Below are 15,982 nucleotides of genomic sequence, written 5' to 3'. Positions count from 1 at the left end.
AGGCATCATTTTTACCTCAAAGAGAACTTAATCTAGAACAATGTTAAATACCTTGGGGATGGTTAACCAGGTGTTAAGCACATGGCGTGCAACAGAATATTTTACTTTTAAGAAGTTTTAGTAGATGTGGATTTTCAAATAAGCTCATTTTGGTTCGTGGGAGAGCACTTAGAAGAATACGGAACACTGAGGCGCCAGCCTGTCTCACTCGACTGCTCACTAGCACATTGTAGACGTCTCCACTAACAGGCTCTGTGCATGTTCTTCAATTTCCTCATATGTAAGATGGTCATATATATATACTAGAGGACCGATGCACAAAATTCGTGCAAGAGTATACCTTCCTTTCCCTGGCTGCCGGCACCAGCTTCCCTCTGGCCACCGGCAGGCACCTGGGACCCGGGTTTCCCTCCGGCCCCAGCTTTGTCTGGAATGATGTCCAGAAGGACGTCTGGTCTAATTAGCATGTTACCCTTTTATTATTATAGACTAGAGAACCAGTGCACAAAAATTCATGCACTCATGGGGGCGGGGGAGGTCCCTCAGCCTGGCCTGCACCCTCTTGCAGTCTGGGACCCTCAGGTAGGGTCTCTAGGCCTGGCCTGAGATCAGGGCCTATCGGGGCTTTCCTTCCCCCAGCTGCTGGCAGCTGGCCCCGCCCCCGCCACTGCCACTGCTTGCCATCTGTGCAGCGCTGCCCCCCCTCCTCCCCTGCCACCAGTCGCCTCCTTCTGCAGGCGACAGGCATGGGGTGTGATTCCTCGCTGGCCTGGGCCTCCCTCTACTGGGTGATCACTGGCAGGCCCCACACACCCGCCACAGCGTTGCTGGCCAGTGGCCTGGGCCTCCCTCCATGGGGCGATCAATGGCAGGGCTTTGCCTGCCTGCCTCATCACCCCTAACCACTCACCAGCCTACCTGATTGCCCATAACTGCTGGCCTGCCTACTGATCGCCCCTTACTGATCGGCCCCTAACTGCTGGCCTGCCTTACCTGATCGCCCCTAAACCTCTTGGCCTGCCTACCTGATCGTCCCTAACTGAGGCCCGATGCACAAAATTCGTGCAAAGGGCTTGGCCCTTGCAGCTGCAGTGGCTTGCTTAGTCCGATGGACATCCAGAATGACGTCCAGAAGATGTCCAGTCTATCTGGTCTAATTAGCATATTACCCTTTTATTAGTATAGATAAGACCAAGTTCCTTATGTCTCATGTGAAATTAAAAAAAAAATAGCCAACAATAGATGGTTAAATGCTCTATGGTACTCAAAAAGCCATTAAAATTATCTTTATAAACAGTGTAAAAAATAAAATTTTGTTAACATAAAAAATAAAAAAGGGAACAAAACTATATATAGAGTATCATAAACAGGGAGGAGTATTAAAAATATATAAGCCTGGCTGGTGTGGCTCAGTGGTTGAGCATTGACCTATGAACCAAGAGGTCATGGTTTACTTCCCATTCAGGGCACATGCCTGGGGTTTCGGGCTTGATCCACAATAGGGGGAGTGCAGGAAGTAGCTTATCTATGATTCTCTCTCATCACTGATGTTTCTATATCTCTCCCTCTCTCCCTTCCTCTCTCTAAAATCAATAAACAAAAGTGTTTAAAAAATAAAACCTAGCCTGGCTGGTGTTGTTCAGTGGTTAGAGTGTCAGCCCATGCACCAAAGGGTCTTTGATTCAATTCTAGGTCAAAGGTTGCAGGTTTGATCCCTGATCCTAGTGGGGTGTGTGCAGGGGGCCACAAATTGATGTGTCCCTCTTGCATTAATGTTCCTCTCTCTTTCTCTCTCTCCTCCCTCCTTCTCTTCCACTCTCTCTAAAAAAATTAATGGAAAGAATATCCTCGGGTGAGAATTTAAAAAACAACAACACAAAAAACACATAAAACTTAAAAAAGGCTAAAGGCACAATTTTTACATGAATTTTCCCATTTTTTTCTTTATTTGCAGTGCTTTCTACATTTTTGATAAAGAACACGTGTATTTGTAATAGGGAGAAAAAGAGTTAAAAATTTGTGGATCCAAAAAGCACAGCTGACTCTTACCTGTCTACGAGACAATAGATTCTCACCAGAGAAAAAAACATATAACTACTGCTTATTCATATTAGCTGGAAAACCACAAAGGGAAGCTCTGAACTCTACTGCTTCCTTTTGTGAAAATGGAAATGTAAATCTCAAGGAATCGAGGCCAGGTCTCAAGGAATTCTTGCCACCTCCCCTCTACTTGCCAAGTCCTTGTAGGCTTCTCAGAGGAGCATAATTTGTTAAACTGATAACAAACATCAAAATACACTTGGGCATGAGGCCTACAACCTAAGCCACATGAGACCCAGGTGTGGTGGGTAAAAAATAATTTGTGTTAAAAGGGCATGTGTGTGTGTCGAAGGGAGAACACTATGAATATTCTCAGAGAGATTTTTAATAAAAATGGTGTCTCTATGTTTCCCATGAGAGTTTCTTTAAGGAAATGTAGAACTGACTAACGATTACTGTGAGAAAAGAACATTCAGGGGAAGTTTTGACATTTTAAATGATCATTTATTCCTCCATAGTGTGAACTCTTTCTTCAGGAGAAACACTCGGGTACTCCAAAAATTTGAGATAACTGTTTCCTACTGTAGGTTACAATCAAAGCATTTATAAATTGCCCATTTGTGATGGTTCTAAAACTATGAGTAAATCAGAGAAATCTGCATTTTCTTTTTGGTAACTGGGCTCTTAGGTAAAAGAAAAGACTCTGCTCATCACCAGATGAATTCCAAGGGAACTGAAAGACCATCCAGTAGCAATTTAGTGTGAATAATAGCAAGTTAAAAAAAAAAAGCGCCAAACCAGGCTCCAGCTGGTATAACCAGAGTGAATATGCAAGCTTGCAGCACAGAGCTCCAACCAGAAAGTGAGTCCAAGCTTGTGTGAGCAAGAGTAGGCTTTGCCCGAGTTCCCCCAGGCACTTCACCTGTGCCACACGGGAATAGAGAAGTGTCTACCACAGGTCCCTGCCCTCTGGGGACAGGCAGTTTAGGGGATAAACAGAAAGCAAACAAAGATAACCGGGCAAAGCTACGTGCTAAGTGCTAGTAGATGACAGGGGAGGCCAGAGGAGAAATGTGATCAGGTTCAGGTCACAGTAACTAACTGGATAACCCAGCAACTTCGCTGACCTTGTGGCTATTTATAGTTTCTTCTGGAAAATTCTGCATATGGTTTAGCATGACTGTAATTGGCATGGAAATAGCCCCCCTCAATCATTCTTTCTCTCTAAATGAAGGGTAACAGGAAAGAGATGGGCAAACAGGAACCTGATCTGGGCTGAAACGCTGGGTCCACGGGCGTTTGGACTAGCCTCTCCCACTTCTGCTATTTGCTTAACAGTGCACTTGATTGACCCCAGAGAATGTTTTGTTTTATTTTGTTTCAATTTTTCTTTTGATCCAGTGAAGATAGGTGTAGGAAAACAACATCTCCCATTTCAGGGGCAGGAACTGGACTAAGCCAGTTCTAACCCCCACAAAGTTGGGTACAGAGGCCGGAACACAAGGATGTCAGCATCAGCATCCCCAGCAATATACAAACACTCAGATCGGAGTGGAAGTCTTCAAACTCTCAGAAACAGAACAGCAGTGTGATGTCCCCTGGTATTGTAGTTTGGGAGAGTGGGGGATAATTTTGGAACATAGAGAATTAAGAGCAGCTTGGTTTAGAAATTGGGAGTCAGGATGATCTTGAGTTCCCTGGCAGCGGTGAGGACTAAAGGGGAGAGAAAGCAAACTTGAGAGGGAAATTGACAAAAGCATGAAAGGATTAGCAGAAAACCCCCAAGACAAATCCCGTCAGAAACATACATGAATATGTTTTTTTTTAATTGCAAATGAATTACCTTTGTATGATAAGAACCAGTAAATGTCCCATTTAATGATAAATCTGAGGACCTTCTATGTAACAGGCCTTATACACACACACACACACACACACACACACACACACGGATTCATGGTTGTCCTCAGTGCCTCTGACTACAACACACTGACAGATGAAACACTGATGATGTTCCAACTCACAATACAACAGCAAAGAGCACTAACTTCTACAAGTGGAAACTCAGAAAATCGCCACCAACAAAGAATGCATCTGCATGGATTAAAACCCTGCGTTCCTGCCATGGCTGGGTGACTCAGTTGGTTGGAGCCAAAAGGTTGCGGGTTCGATCCTCAGTCGGGACGCTTATAGGAGGGCAGCCAATTGATGTTTCTTACATTGATGTTTTTTCTCTCTTTTTCCCTTCCTCTCTCTCTAAAATGAATAAAAGCATATCCTTGGGTGAGGAGGGGAAAAAAAGGGAAAACAAAAACCCTTGGCTTCTTGGTTGGCTGCTATGAAGGATGTCTGCCAGGTCCACAGTGCCTCGCCAGCCGCGTCCAGAAGGAGAGCTGCCTTCGTTTGCAATCTCCCTAACCACCACTTGCTCTACCTTTGCAATCAGTCAAAACTAATCAAAACGAACATAAGTGAGTCAGCTGTGAAATTCCTGTTCTTCACAGTGGGCTGTGTGGTGGGAGAGCACACAGATGGAGTTTCCTTTTTAAATGAAATGTTTGGCAGCAGCCTCTGTTAAGAGTTTTCCAGGGCTTCCATCTGGCTTTAGTACTGGAACGCATACATGAAAGAATGGAAAAAGAAAACTCTGTTGGCGTGCTAAACCACTAGAAGAGCTGAAGCGGTCGATAGCACATCTTCTAAATCCTCAGAGATTAAAATGCTTTGCCCAAGGAATGTTGTTGTTGTTGTTGTTAAGGAAGGGAGAGTTCGGTTTCTGGGACCTCGCCCTGTCCTGGAAATAATTTAAGAAGTGTGCAGACTTGGGTGTGAGATGAACCCAGATGGGAGACATAGCTCTGTCTCCATCCAGTCACCTGACCCTGGGCAGTGTACTTACCCACGTTAAACCTTGGCAATTTCACTTGTATAATAGAAATAACAACACAGCCACATCACAAGGCTGCTGTGAGGATGAAATGAGATCATCCCTGTTAGTACTTAGTTATCCATTTTTGGCCTCTCCTATTCACACGGCTTTAGAATGGACAAATATTACTACCAATTTTAACAGGAAGAGATCTAGAACCACCAAGGAAATTTTTAAAAAATGTAAGGCATCTACTTTTTTTCTGTTACACACCTGAACAAAACAAGTTCACACATGGCAGTGTCCCTGTCAGGAGCCTCTCAGAATTGCCCTGAGGAATGAATTTTCTCTAAGACTCAAGTACATCGCTGACGCCATCATTCTAATATGTGGCTTTCTTAACAGCCAGTTACTGGTGTAGAAGACTGTCACCACCCAGCCAAAATCAAACAAGGCCTACAGAGGTTGGAAAACAGATTAATACTGAGACAAGTATCATTAAAGTTGTGAGGGGAGGAGAGAGAGAGAGAGAGAGAGAGAGAGAGAAAGAGAGAGAGAGAGAGAGGCACAAGGCTAGGGAACAGGCCTAGAATCAAACTATCTGGGTTCAAATCGCTGTTTGGTAACAGACTAGTTGATGATCTTGGGCAAGCTAATTTACTTCTTCTTCCTTTTTTTTTTTGGTTAATCCTCTTCCTAGGATATGTTTCTATTGATTTTTAGAGAGAGTAGAAGGAAGGGGGAGAGATAGAGAGAAAGAAACATTGATGTGAGAAAGATACACATATTGGTTGCCTCTTGCTAGTGCCCCAAACAGGGCTGGGGATGGATGGAGCCTGCAACTGAGATATGTGCCCCTGACCTGAATCGAATCTGGGACCCTTCAGTCCATGGATGCTCTATCAGTTGAGCCAAACCAGCTAATTTACTTTTATATGCTCAGTATCCCCACCTACAAAATGAGGACAGTACTGTTATCTACTTCATAACACTGTTGGGTGCATGGCGGTGCTACTCCACAGGTCATTTATAAACGACACCTGGTGGCAAAATCGACTGAGCCAAAAAATATCTCAGGAGAAAACCCTCTCTCTACTTTACCTTCCCATAACCAAAGATAACTGTTGTTACAAATGTTTTAATCAAATGTGTCTATACACATATCACGAAAGAGCCAAATTCTCAAAATAGAGTATAATAGAGAATATTGCATTTTTATAAAATAATAAAGAATGTAGAAAGGATCATATCATCAAGGCACTGACAATATGCTTTTTATTGCATTGTCTTCTAGTGCTACTTTAAGTTTTATGGCTGGATTTATATATCCAATCTCCATATTAAGAGACAAAAGGCTTATCCTGACTTACACTGTATTCCAAAGACAGTCTATCAATCAATAACTTCATGAATGAGATCCAAAGACACAGCATAGGTCAAAACTGTTCAATGTCTTTATCAATTTTTAAAAGTTAGGAAAAAATAGGCTCCTTAAAACAAGGCATTCTCTACAGCATACCACCTTCCTGACCTACGTCAGATGGGATGAGGAACTGGGGCAGCACGAGTGTGGCCACTGTGGTCCCGAGGACTGGGTGGATTTCCCAGTCTGTCACTTCCAAAGTGGTGACTCTGGGATGTCAAGACCTCTCTGGTGAACAAGGGCCCCTTCACCAGTGAAAGGAAGAACATGCCACCTGACCTTGTGAGGCTGACTGGAACTAAAACAAATAATATAATGCCCATAACATGAATGGTTTTTATTTTCTTCTACATAATTTTCCAAAAGACTCCTATTTTCAGCAATATTTCCTACTTCTATAATAAAAATAGTAACTATGTATCATTGTTGTAGTTGTTTTATATTTCTTCCATCACTGCTAATACTTTTATATATCTCAATGGATTTCTTCATGTTTCTTAGATAAAAACTCTTGGAAAGTCAGCTCACCATCCTGAATAAACCATTTCTACCAAGGTCAAATTTCATTTGTCTTGTATTCTTCACGTCTCTTTTAATATTTATGGACCTTGAGATGAGATCCAGTCTGAATTAGAAAGTGGATAAAAAGAATTTCTTCCTTATGCCAGACAGCTGACAATTAACTTTTGTTACCCTAAGTCCAATAACAACCTATAAGGAATGTTCTCAAACACTCATAAATGTTTTAAGCATCCATTTGGATTATTAATAACCAAATTTCTCCCTATATGACATGTGTGGAATAAGAATGAACCTTGGTATGAAACTTCCAAGGGGGTTGAGAATCCTAGAAACACAGAGTCTAAAGCAGGGGTCCTCAAACTTTTTAAACAGGGGCCAGTTCACTGTCCCTCAGACTGTTGGAAGGCCGGACTATAGTTTAAAAAAAAAACTATGAACAAATGCCTATGCACACTGCACATATCTTATTTTGAAGTAAAAAAACAAAACGGGAACAAATACAATATTTGTATTTGCATGTGGCCCGCTGGCCGTAGTTTGAGGACCCCTGGAAAGGAACATTGAACTTGTCAACTGAATAAATTGAAGCCCAGAAAAATTCAGAGGCTTGACTATGTCAGTCAATAAGAAAGAGACTAAGAAGTATTTTCTTTTGATAGAACTGAGTGCCAAAGATATGTTATGTCAACTGTACCAATAAGACAACCCAGAGTACAACTCCAAAGATAATGAAACTTCTCAACCTTAGCTTCAGCATAACACTTTCAAAATAGAGATAATTTTCCCCATTACCCAATTGCTGGAATCAAGTCCATCAGCCTTTTGAAAAGTTCTAGAAGTTATTCTAAGGAACACCCAGGATTGGCAACCACTGAGACAGGTTCTAAGCTCCTAATCTACATCATTATTTTCCAGGGGGGGTCAATTTGCATAAATTATTTCATCAAAGAACATTCACAACTTTATTTTAAATTAAAAAAACAACTTTGTTCTCCACAATTCCAAAATCGTTTTGAAAAGATCAAGATTTTCTGTTTCAACAAAATATGTGAAAGAATGTATTAATCCCAAATATAAAGTTTCTTCATGGTCCCTCTATAGCAGCGGTTCTCAACCTGTGGGTCGTGACCCCTTTGGGGGTCGAACGACCCTTTCACAGGGGTCGCCTAAGACCATCGGAAAACACATATATAATTACATATTGTTTTTGTGATTAATCACTATGCTTTAATTATGTTCAATTTGTAACAAGAAAAATACATCCTGCATATCAGATATTTACGTTACAATTCATAACAGTAGCAAAATTACAGTTATGAAGTAGCAACGAAAATAATTTTATGGTTGGGGGTCACCACAACATGAGGAACTGTATTAAAGGGTCACGGCATTAGGAAGGTTGAGAACCACTGCTCTATAGGAACAGTAAGTAGCAGCCAAGGACTTTTTGAAATCATTTATAGACATGAAGACAAGCATTTATGGACCATTTATAGACATGAAGACTAGCATTACACATACTGAATTAAAACTGGATGGGGGAATATATTTTAAACATGAATGTAAGAAATGTTCAGTAGGTAACTAGCCTCTAATAATAAACTGATTTTAACCTCTTAGTATGTTTCTAGTTTAGTTTTATAGACCTAAATATCATGGAGGGGACAACTAACTATAGAAATTGTTGTGAGCAGGGCTTACTTTACACTTTGAATTAATTAATAGTTCTGTTACAAATAACGTCTATGCCATAATCAGATATGTGGTAAGCCCTAAATTAAACAGCATCTTCCATACAAGCAGCTATTGTGTCTATGGTCGGCAATGTGCCAACTGCTACAAGGCACTTAGAACACATTAGCACACAAATCATATGGATGCATGCACAGGTTTATATGATGCACACTGCTTCTATCTGAAGGTCCAAAAAGGCCTTCTAGGATAACTTCTCATACCTATAAAGGATTAACTCACTAGTGACTCTGTGAGATATTTTTAAAAAGTCAATTTACTGAGATATATTTACATATAATAAAATGCACCAATTTTAAGTATGCAGTTTGATGAGTTGGGAAAAATGCATGCTATACCTAAGTAACCATCACCATAATCAACATATAGAACACTTACATTACTGCAAAAATTCCTTCATGTCCCTTTGCAGTCAATCTCCAACCTAATCCCTGGCAAACACCAATGAGCTTTCTGTCACTATAGCTTAAGTCCATTCTAGAATTTCACATAAATAGAATTACAGAGCATGTAGTCTTTTCTGTTTGTTTGTTTTTTTCTTTTCACCAACATAAGGCTTTTCAGATTCATCCATGTTGCTGCATATACTGGTATATCATTTCTTAGGGTAGTTTTGCACTACACAGATATAATTTACTTATTCATTCACATTTGAGTTCTTATTTTTCATTATTATAAACTAGAGGCCTGGTGCATGAAATTCGTGCATGAGTAGGGTCCCTGGCCTGTGATCAGGGCTGATCTTCCCCAGCTGCTGGCAGCCGGCCCCGCCCCTGCTGCCAATGCCAGTCACGCTCTGTGTGTGGGGCCACCAGCAAGGCGATAGGGGCCTCGGTCACTCACACCTGCCTTGGCTTGGCACCGCCCGCATCTGTCGCCACCCACCCCCCATTCCCCATTCCCCATTGGGTGATCGGAGCCTGCCGGCTGGGGGTAGGGACTGAGAGGTTGTCAGGAGATCAGGGCCTATGGGCTGTGGGCAGCTCCTGCATTGAGCGTCTGTCCACTGGTGGTCAGTGCGCGTCATAGTGACCGGTCATTCTGCCATCGGGTCAATTTGCATGTTATGCTATATATATGACTGTTATAAACTTCTATATACATGTCTTTATATGGATATATGCTTTTATTTCTTACTAGTGGCCCGGTGCACAAAATTCGTGCATGAGGTGGGGGGTGTCCTTCAGCCTAGCCTGCACCCTCTCCAATCTGGGACCCCTCAGGGAATGTCCGACTGCCGGTTTAGGACACATGGGATCGGGCCTAAACCGGGGCAGTCGGACATCCCTCTCACAATCCGGGATCGCTGGCTCCTAACTGCTTGCCTGCCTGCCTGATCGCCCCTAACCACTCTGCATTCTGGTCTGATTGCCCCCAATCCCCCCCCCCACCAGCCTGCTCACCCCCAAATGCCCCCTGCCAACCTGCTCGCCCCAACTGCCCCCAACCCCTGCCGGCCTGATCGCCCCTAACCTGCCTCTGGCTTGGCCCTGCCACCATGGCTTTGTCCGGAAGGTCTCCCAGTCTAATTAGCATATTACCCTTTTATTAGTATAGATGGGTAATGCCTAGGAACACAATTGCTGAGTCACATAAGTAGATGTTTGACTTTATTTTAAAATGCCAGATTGTTTAGCAAAGTGCTTATAACATTTTTACATCCCCTCTGCCCAAGAAAGTATGAGAACTTAAATTGCCCCACATGCTTGTCAATACTTGGTGTTGTTGATCTTTTAAACTTTAGCCATTGCCAAGAAGAAAAATTAGAAATCAGTGCTTTAAGAATGCTAATTAACAGAATCATGTCAGTACATAAGCTTTTCACACCATTCAAGAAGCCATTCAGGAAGTCCAATGAGAAAAACTCAAATTCTATGAATGAACTGGAGGTTCTTTTTCTCTGCTTACCCAATTACAACTAAATAACTCAAGAAAGATAATCTTATTTCCTGCACTCCAGAACCTTTTTATATTCCTACAGAAGATATACAACCCACTCTGAAAATAATGTCTCATGTTCACAGATTATATAATGTCTTCCTCTCAGATTATAAATTCTGCCAGACACTGGGAGGGGGCAGGGATTCACACAAAGAAACATTAGGAAAAGACATTGGATATCAATGTCTTACATGCATATGTTGGCAAGCATTTAAAACTATGATATTCTTCCCCTTTTAAAAAAAACACAACTATTTATACTATTTTAAAAGTGGTGAAATATTATTTGCAGATATTGCCCTAATTTATACAGATTTTGCCTGTTCAAAGTGGGTAGCTGGTTTTCATCAACCAAACCATAAGAGTTGAAAGGCTTGGCTTCCCTAGAAAGCAGGAGGTGGCTCACACTCATAGCAGGAAGGAAGCTATCCTTCAAGGACTCTGCTCTCACTTCACAGCCTCCTAGGTGAGTTCAGCTACAAAGAGGTCATCCTTCAAATGAGTGAGAGAAAAGGAAAAACTCAAAATCCAGCTGAGCCTTTTAATGAGGCTCCCTGCCATTCCCTGGAATGCTCTCTGAACCAACACCATTATCTTTTCAGAATCCGTGAAGCAGCTCTGGGTTCTCCCAACCAGACCAAATTTCCTTACACATGCCTTCATCTCATTATATTTTTCTTTGTTAACCTTTTTTTGGTTAATGATTACATTTTTAATGAGTAACTTATTAATGTTTATTGCTCCTTCCCCATGAAACAAGGTAAGCTTCATGAGTTTTTCTCATATCTGAACCCCTAAGCGCTTAGAGTGGTCAGCACATAAAAAGTACTTAATAAATATTTGAGTAACTAATGAATTACTTCTTAATAAAAACATTACCTTATCAGAGATGTGAATGATATTCCTCTACGTTTCACATAAGAAAATAAAGGTAGCTGCTTCTGTCTCGATTCTAAGAAAAATCAAACTGCAAAAAATGTTTGGGTGTCAAAGTTGCCTGGCCTTCTCCTGCCCGTTTCCATGAACGCATCTGCTTAAATGTCAGATCTATTTTATCAACCTGTCCTCTCAAAATCCAAGTACATTAAAAGGATGAAGACTTTCAGAACAAAAGATTTTCCTCCATTACAATGAATGAGCAATTCTCAGAGTTTCAGACTTTAAACCATTTGTAAAGGAAATGCAGTTATCCAGTCACCATCTCCTACAGCAGGGGAAATGGTTATGCTGCTCCATGAGATGAGGCCGTTAAGATCCCCATATCACTCTTGCAGACTATATGATCTGAAATATGCCAACAATAATAGCATGTGCCTCAAATGCAAGCAAAACTGCTAAATAAAATTAGAATCACTATGTGTCCATGTTCAGCTCGGCCAACACAAAAAATTTATTATAACACATTTCTCTTTTAATTGGTGCAAGCAAAAGCTCTAGAGCAGCGGTTCTCAACCTGTGGGTCACGACCCCTTTGGCGGTCGAACGACCCTTTCACAGGGGTCGCCTAAGACCATCCTGCATATCAGATATTTACATTACAATTCATAACAGTAGCAACATTACAGTTATGAAGTAGCAACGAAAATAATTTTATGGTTGGTCACAACATGAGGAACTGTATTTAAAGGGCCAGAAGGTTGAGAACCACTGCTCTAGAACCTAAATTTAAGAATATGAAAAAAATTTTAAGACCTAAGTCTCAGTAACAAAATACTAAGAATGTATTAGGAATGACTACATCTTTCTTTCATTTAGTCATTAGATATGACTAGAGCCCCTATTATATGCCAGGCACTGTCCAGCACACTAAAGGCATGCAAATGTCCTCCAACAATAACCAGATTTTATTAACCTAATCTTTATTTGGGATTAAAAAGAGAGACCAATATTTAAATGAGTGTGGGGTCAATTCTCTCACACTCATTTAAATAAAAGCTTTCTTTTAACCATTGAGATGGCATTCTTACCAAAAGGGCTATGTTCTCATTTCATTTTATTTTATTTATTTTTAGTTATTTATTTTAATCCTCATCCAAGGATATTGTTTTTAGAGAGAGAGGAAGGGAGGGAGGGAGGGAGAGAGAGAGAGAAAGAGAAAGACCAATTGATTGCCTCCCATACATTCCCCAAACCCTCAACTTGAGATTTTTTTAAAGGCAATAGTCAAAGAAAAGATGGATGGTCTATGCCCTGACCAGGAATAGAACCCTCGACTCTTTGGTGCTTGAGATGACACTCCATCAACTGAGTCACATTGGCCAGGGTTGTTCTCATTTCAATTTTTACTAAGATACAGTCTTATTATTATCTTTACATGTTCTTTCTCAAAAAAAAGCTCTCTCTACCCTGAAATAAATTGTGATAAACTTAAATAATCACAGGCTTAATTTTTTAAGCTAAAAATGAGTCCAAAAAAGTTTTATTCCCAAGCCACAATTAAAGGAAATGTTTTAAAAATAAATTAATTAAGGCAAGCTTAATTCTTCCATTGCCCAGTTATAAGAAATATCAGAAATATTACAAATGTCCCATAACTCCATGGAAAATGTATCCAAATTTTATCTCAAAAAAACTTGGTGTAAGTCCACAGTAAATCCCACAGATCTCCTACAATCACAAAAAGAGAGGGAAAAATTATAATCTAACACAATACTAGGCTTAATAGACACAGATGTCTTTCTGACAAGGAACAGCTGTCAGGCAAAGAAGTGATTTATGAGCTCAGACTACTTTCTCACATTCCATAATGTGTCAATAGTTATCTTAAGAGAAACTATTACTGGTTATTGGCAACTGTTAAGAAAAAGAAATTCAATGAAACTCAGGCTGCTGGTAAGGACAATTATCCAAATATCAGGAATTGTTCTAAAACAAAAATCCCAAAGGCTAGCACACATTCTGCCAATGTCCTAGTGAAGGAAGTATGGACAAGCAACTGTGTCTGCCAAATCCTTTACAGAAGCTCTGAATGAATCAGAAAATACATGAACATTCAGCTTCCTTACCTTTCCCATATAAGGCAACCTCAGAAGTAGAAGTGCCATGAGTATGTAAGGGTCAGAGCAGACAACAGAAAAGCAGAGCGCACCAGCAGACATGTACAGAACTTGTGTATAACCCTCCTGGGTTCCTCAGAAGGAACCGTTTTAAAAGAGAGGTTGTTTTAATAATATTAGTATCTGGCTTTCATTACCTGACAGGCAGATGTAAGTTAAGTATTCGCCTTGACCTCCAGTTGCCAAGAAAGGAATCTTTTTCTTTGTCCTCCTCTTGACTTGGACAGCTCCCAGCATCCTTTCGTCAAGAGGTGCGAAAATCTCCTTGCTGATGGTCGACTTGGCACTCATTGTAGAACAAGCGAGGAGGGTGCACAATCAGTTTCCTAAGGAAGAAAAAGAAAAGGCAAGTTGGAACTGAGAACATTCTAAGGGCCCGTATAAAAATGAGCAGCAAGTTGACTTGCAGGTGAAGTAATTTTCCATTTGTGGTTTAACCTCTCTTTTGCTTGAGGTGCATTAGAGAATCATTAAAAGCAAGGTTTGGCATTTGTAATAACTATGAACAAATACAAATGAAAAGAGAATACTGACTTACTCGCTGAACATGTCAAACACAATGTGAGATGAGCAGCACAGAATGGGATCTAGAAAGTTTGTCAATCTGCACCCCAACTGCATCTAAGTCTAATAGCATGCATAGCCACCCCACTCCTATCCTGTAAGGAACATGACTCCAGTTGAGAAGTCTTTCCACTCAAAGTTAGTTTTCGCGCCTTCAAAATCTCCTTTAACTCTAATGTAAATCTATTTCCTTAATTCTATTCATAGTGGAGATAATTATATCATCTACATAATAACGATACATGCCACAGAAGACCATTAATTTAATCACCACTCAGTGCTTTGGCTCAGGCTAAGCAACTAATCCTTACTTATTAGCCTCTTTCAATAGGTCCTATTTTCCAATGCTCCTCGGTATCTAATTGCCACAGAATTATAAAACTGTCTGACAAATACTAAGTATTTTGGAAATGTTATCCAGCGGTTCCCACATGTTATGCTCCTGTGGTTAACTGGCAATATGCACCCAATAACTAAGAAAATAAAGCAGTATGTTGCTGACTCACAATGAGTCCCCCTTCTTATTCTCCTTCCTAAAAAACTTACACATACACAGTCCCACGTTATATTTAGTTTTCTAAAAGCTATACTTCCCTAATGGTCTTAATTCTACTTATTTGTAAAGATTATATTCAAGGTTAACCCTATCATCCAAAAAGCTCAACCATAACTTGAGTAAATGTTTTCTGTCACACTAGTCATAGTCTACACTTTAATCAGTAACCAACATTTGTTCAGGCAATTAATAAATCAGAACTAATAGTACAGAGAGGGCTTATGGGTTGGTCATGCAGGTAATACAGAATATCCAGAGATCCTACATATGGATCGCTAGCACAGCGATATGTATATGGTAACAGCAGCTCATGGAGTTGATCAGCCTGCTGTAAAATTGAGCCAACTGGTCCTACTAAATGCTACCTCTACACAGTATTGGAGATGCAAGAAATCATTAAGACATGGTCCCTGTTCTCCAGGAATTTACTGATGACTGCATCAAAGGTTTCACATAAATCCAGATGATTCATGATGAAAGACTAGGGGAACATGTTTCCCAAAGCAAGATTCACAAATGTTACCAGCACATCTGTCCTCCTATAACTAGACCACATCTTTAACCCCATGGTAGAAAAGAGATATTTTTTTAAAAAAGTACCCCCTGGTTAAAGAAATTTCTCCTGGTTTCAATTCTGTAATAAAACAGATATTCTTAGTGACACCAAGAATAAAGAATAAAAAGTACCACTTTTTATTATCTATCTATATCTCTAGACTACATATTATAAGTCTACATCCGATCTATGTGTGCTCTGATCATGACATTTTATCATTGCTACCAGGTTCTTCATACTGGCTGAGAACAAAAAGACAACAGTGAGGGACCTGTTTTTCAATGTACTGACCACTAACTGATTCCCTGTGATTTCCTAGAAGTTAGCAAATAGAATCCCCCCCCCCCCGGCCATGATTTACCATGTGACTTTCCTAGGCAGGTGTTATAATTAACAGGGATTTTTTTTTAAGAGAGAAACCTATACTAGTTCTTTTCTAGCTCCAAGGCCTTTCACCTGTTACCTTTTGGCGATAGGAGAAAACGAAAGCCAGTGGAGCAGAGTGACTTCAAGCATTCTATAAGCAATGCAGAAAGAAAGTCACACTCCCAAACTCAACAGGCATTCTCTGACCAGGACCTACCCAACTGTGGTCCTTTTTAATTTTCCATCTCAGATTCATTTTTCTAAAAATGTAAAGCTATCATTTTATTATGTAAAGTCTGTCAAAAAAAGAAAAAAAAGTGGCATGCATGTTTTATCA

The 15,982-nt window shown here is 40.5% G+C and overlaps 1 protein-coding gene across 1 annotated transcript in view; it reads right to left on the bottom strand.

Annotated features, from left to right (window-relative positions):
- Positions 1-13,925, bottom strand: part of STXBP6 (syntaxin binding protein 6) — a 175,081-nt gene extending 161,156 nt beyond the window's left edge. The window contains exon 1 of the mRNA XM_006105335.3: positions 13,741-13,925. Coding sequence (XP_006105397.1) covers positions 13,741-13,894 — 154 coding nt within the window. The 5' untranslated portion in view covers positions 13,895-13,925. The remainder of the gene's footprint in view (positions 1-13,740) is intronic.
- Between the last annotated feature and the right edge of the window lie 2,057 nt (positions 13,926-15,982).

The sequence above is a fragment of the Myotis lucifugus genome, unplaced genomic scaffold, assembly GCF_000147115.1.
Source record: "Myotis lucifugus unplaced genomic scaffold, Myoluc2.0 scaffold_672, whole genome shotgun sequence".
NCBI classification, from domain to species: Eukaryota; Metazoa; Chordata; class Mammalia; order Chiroptera; family Vespertilionidae; genus Myotis; species Myotis lucifugus.
This window is presented reverse-complemented; position numbering and strand designations above follow the sequence as displayed.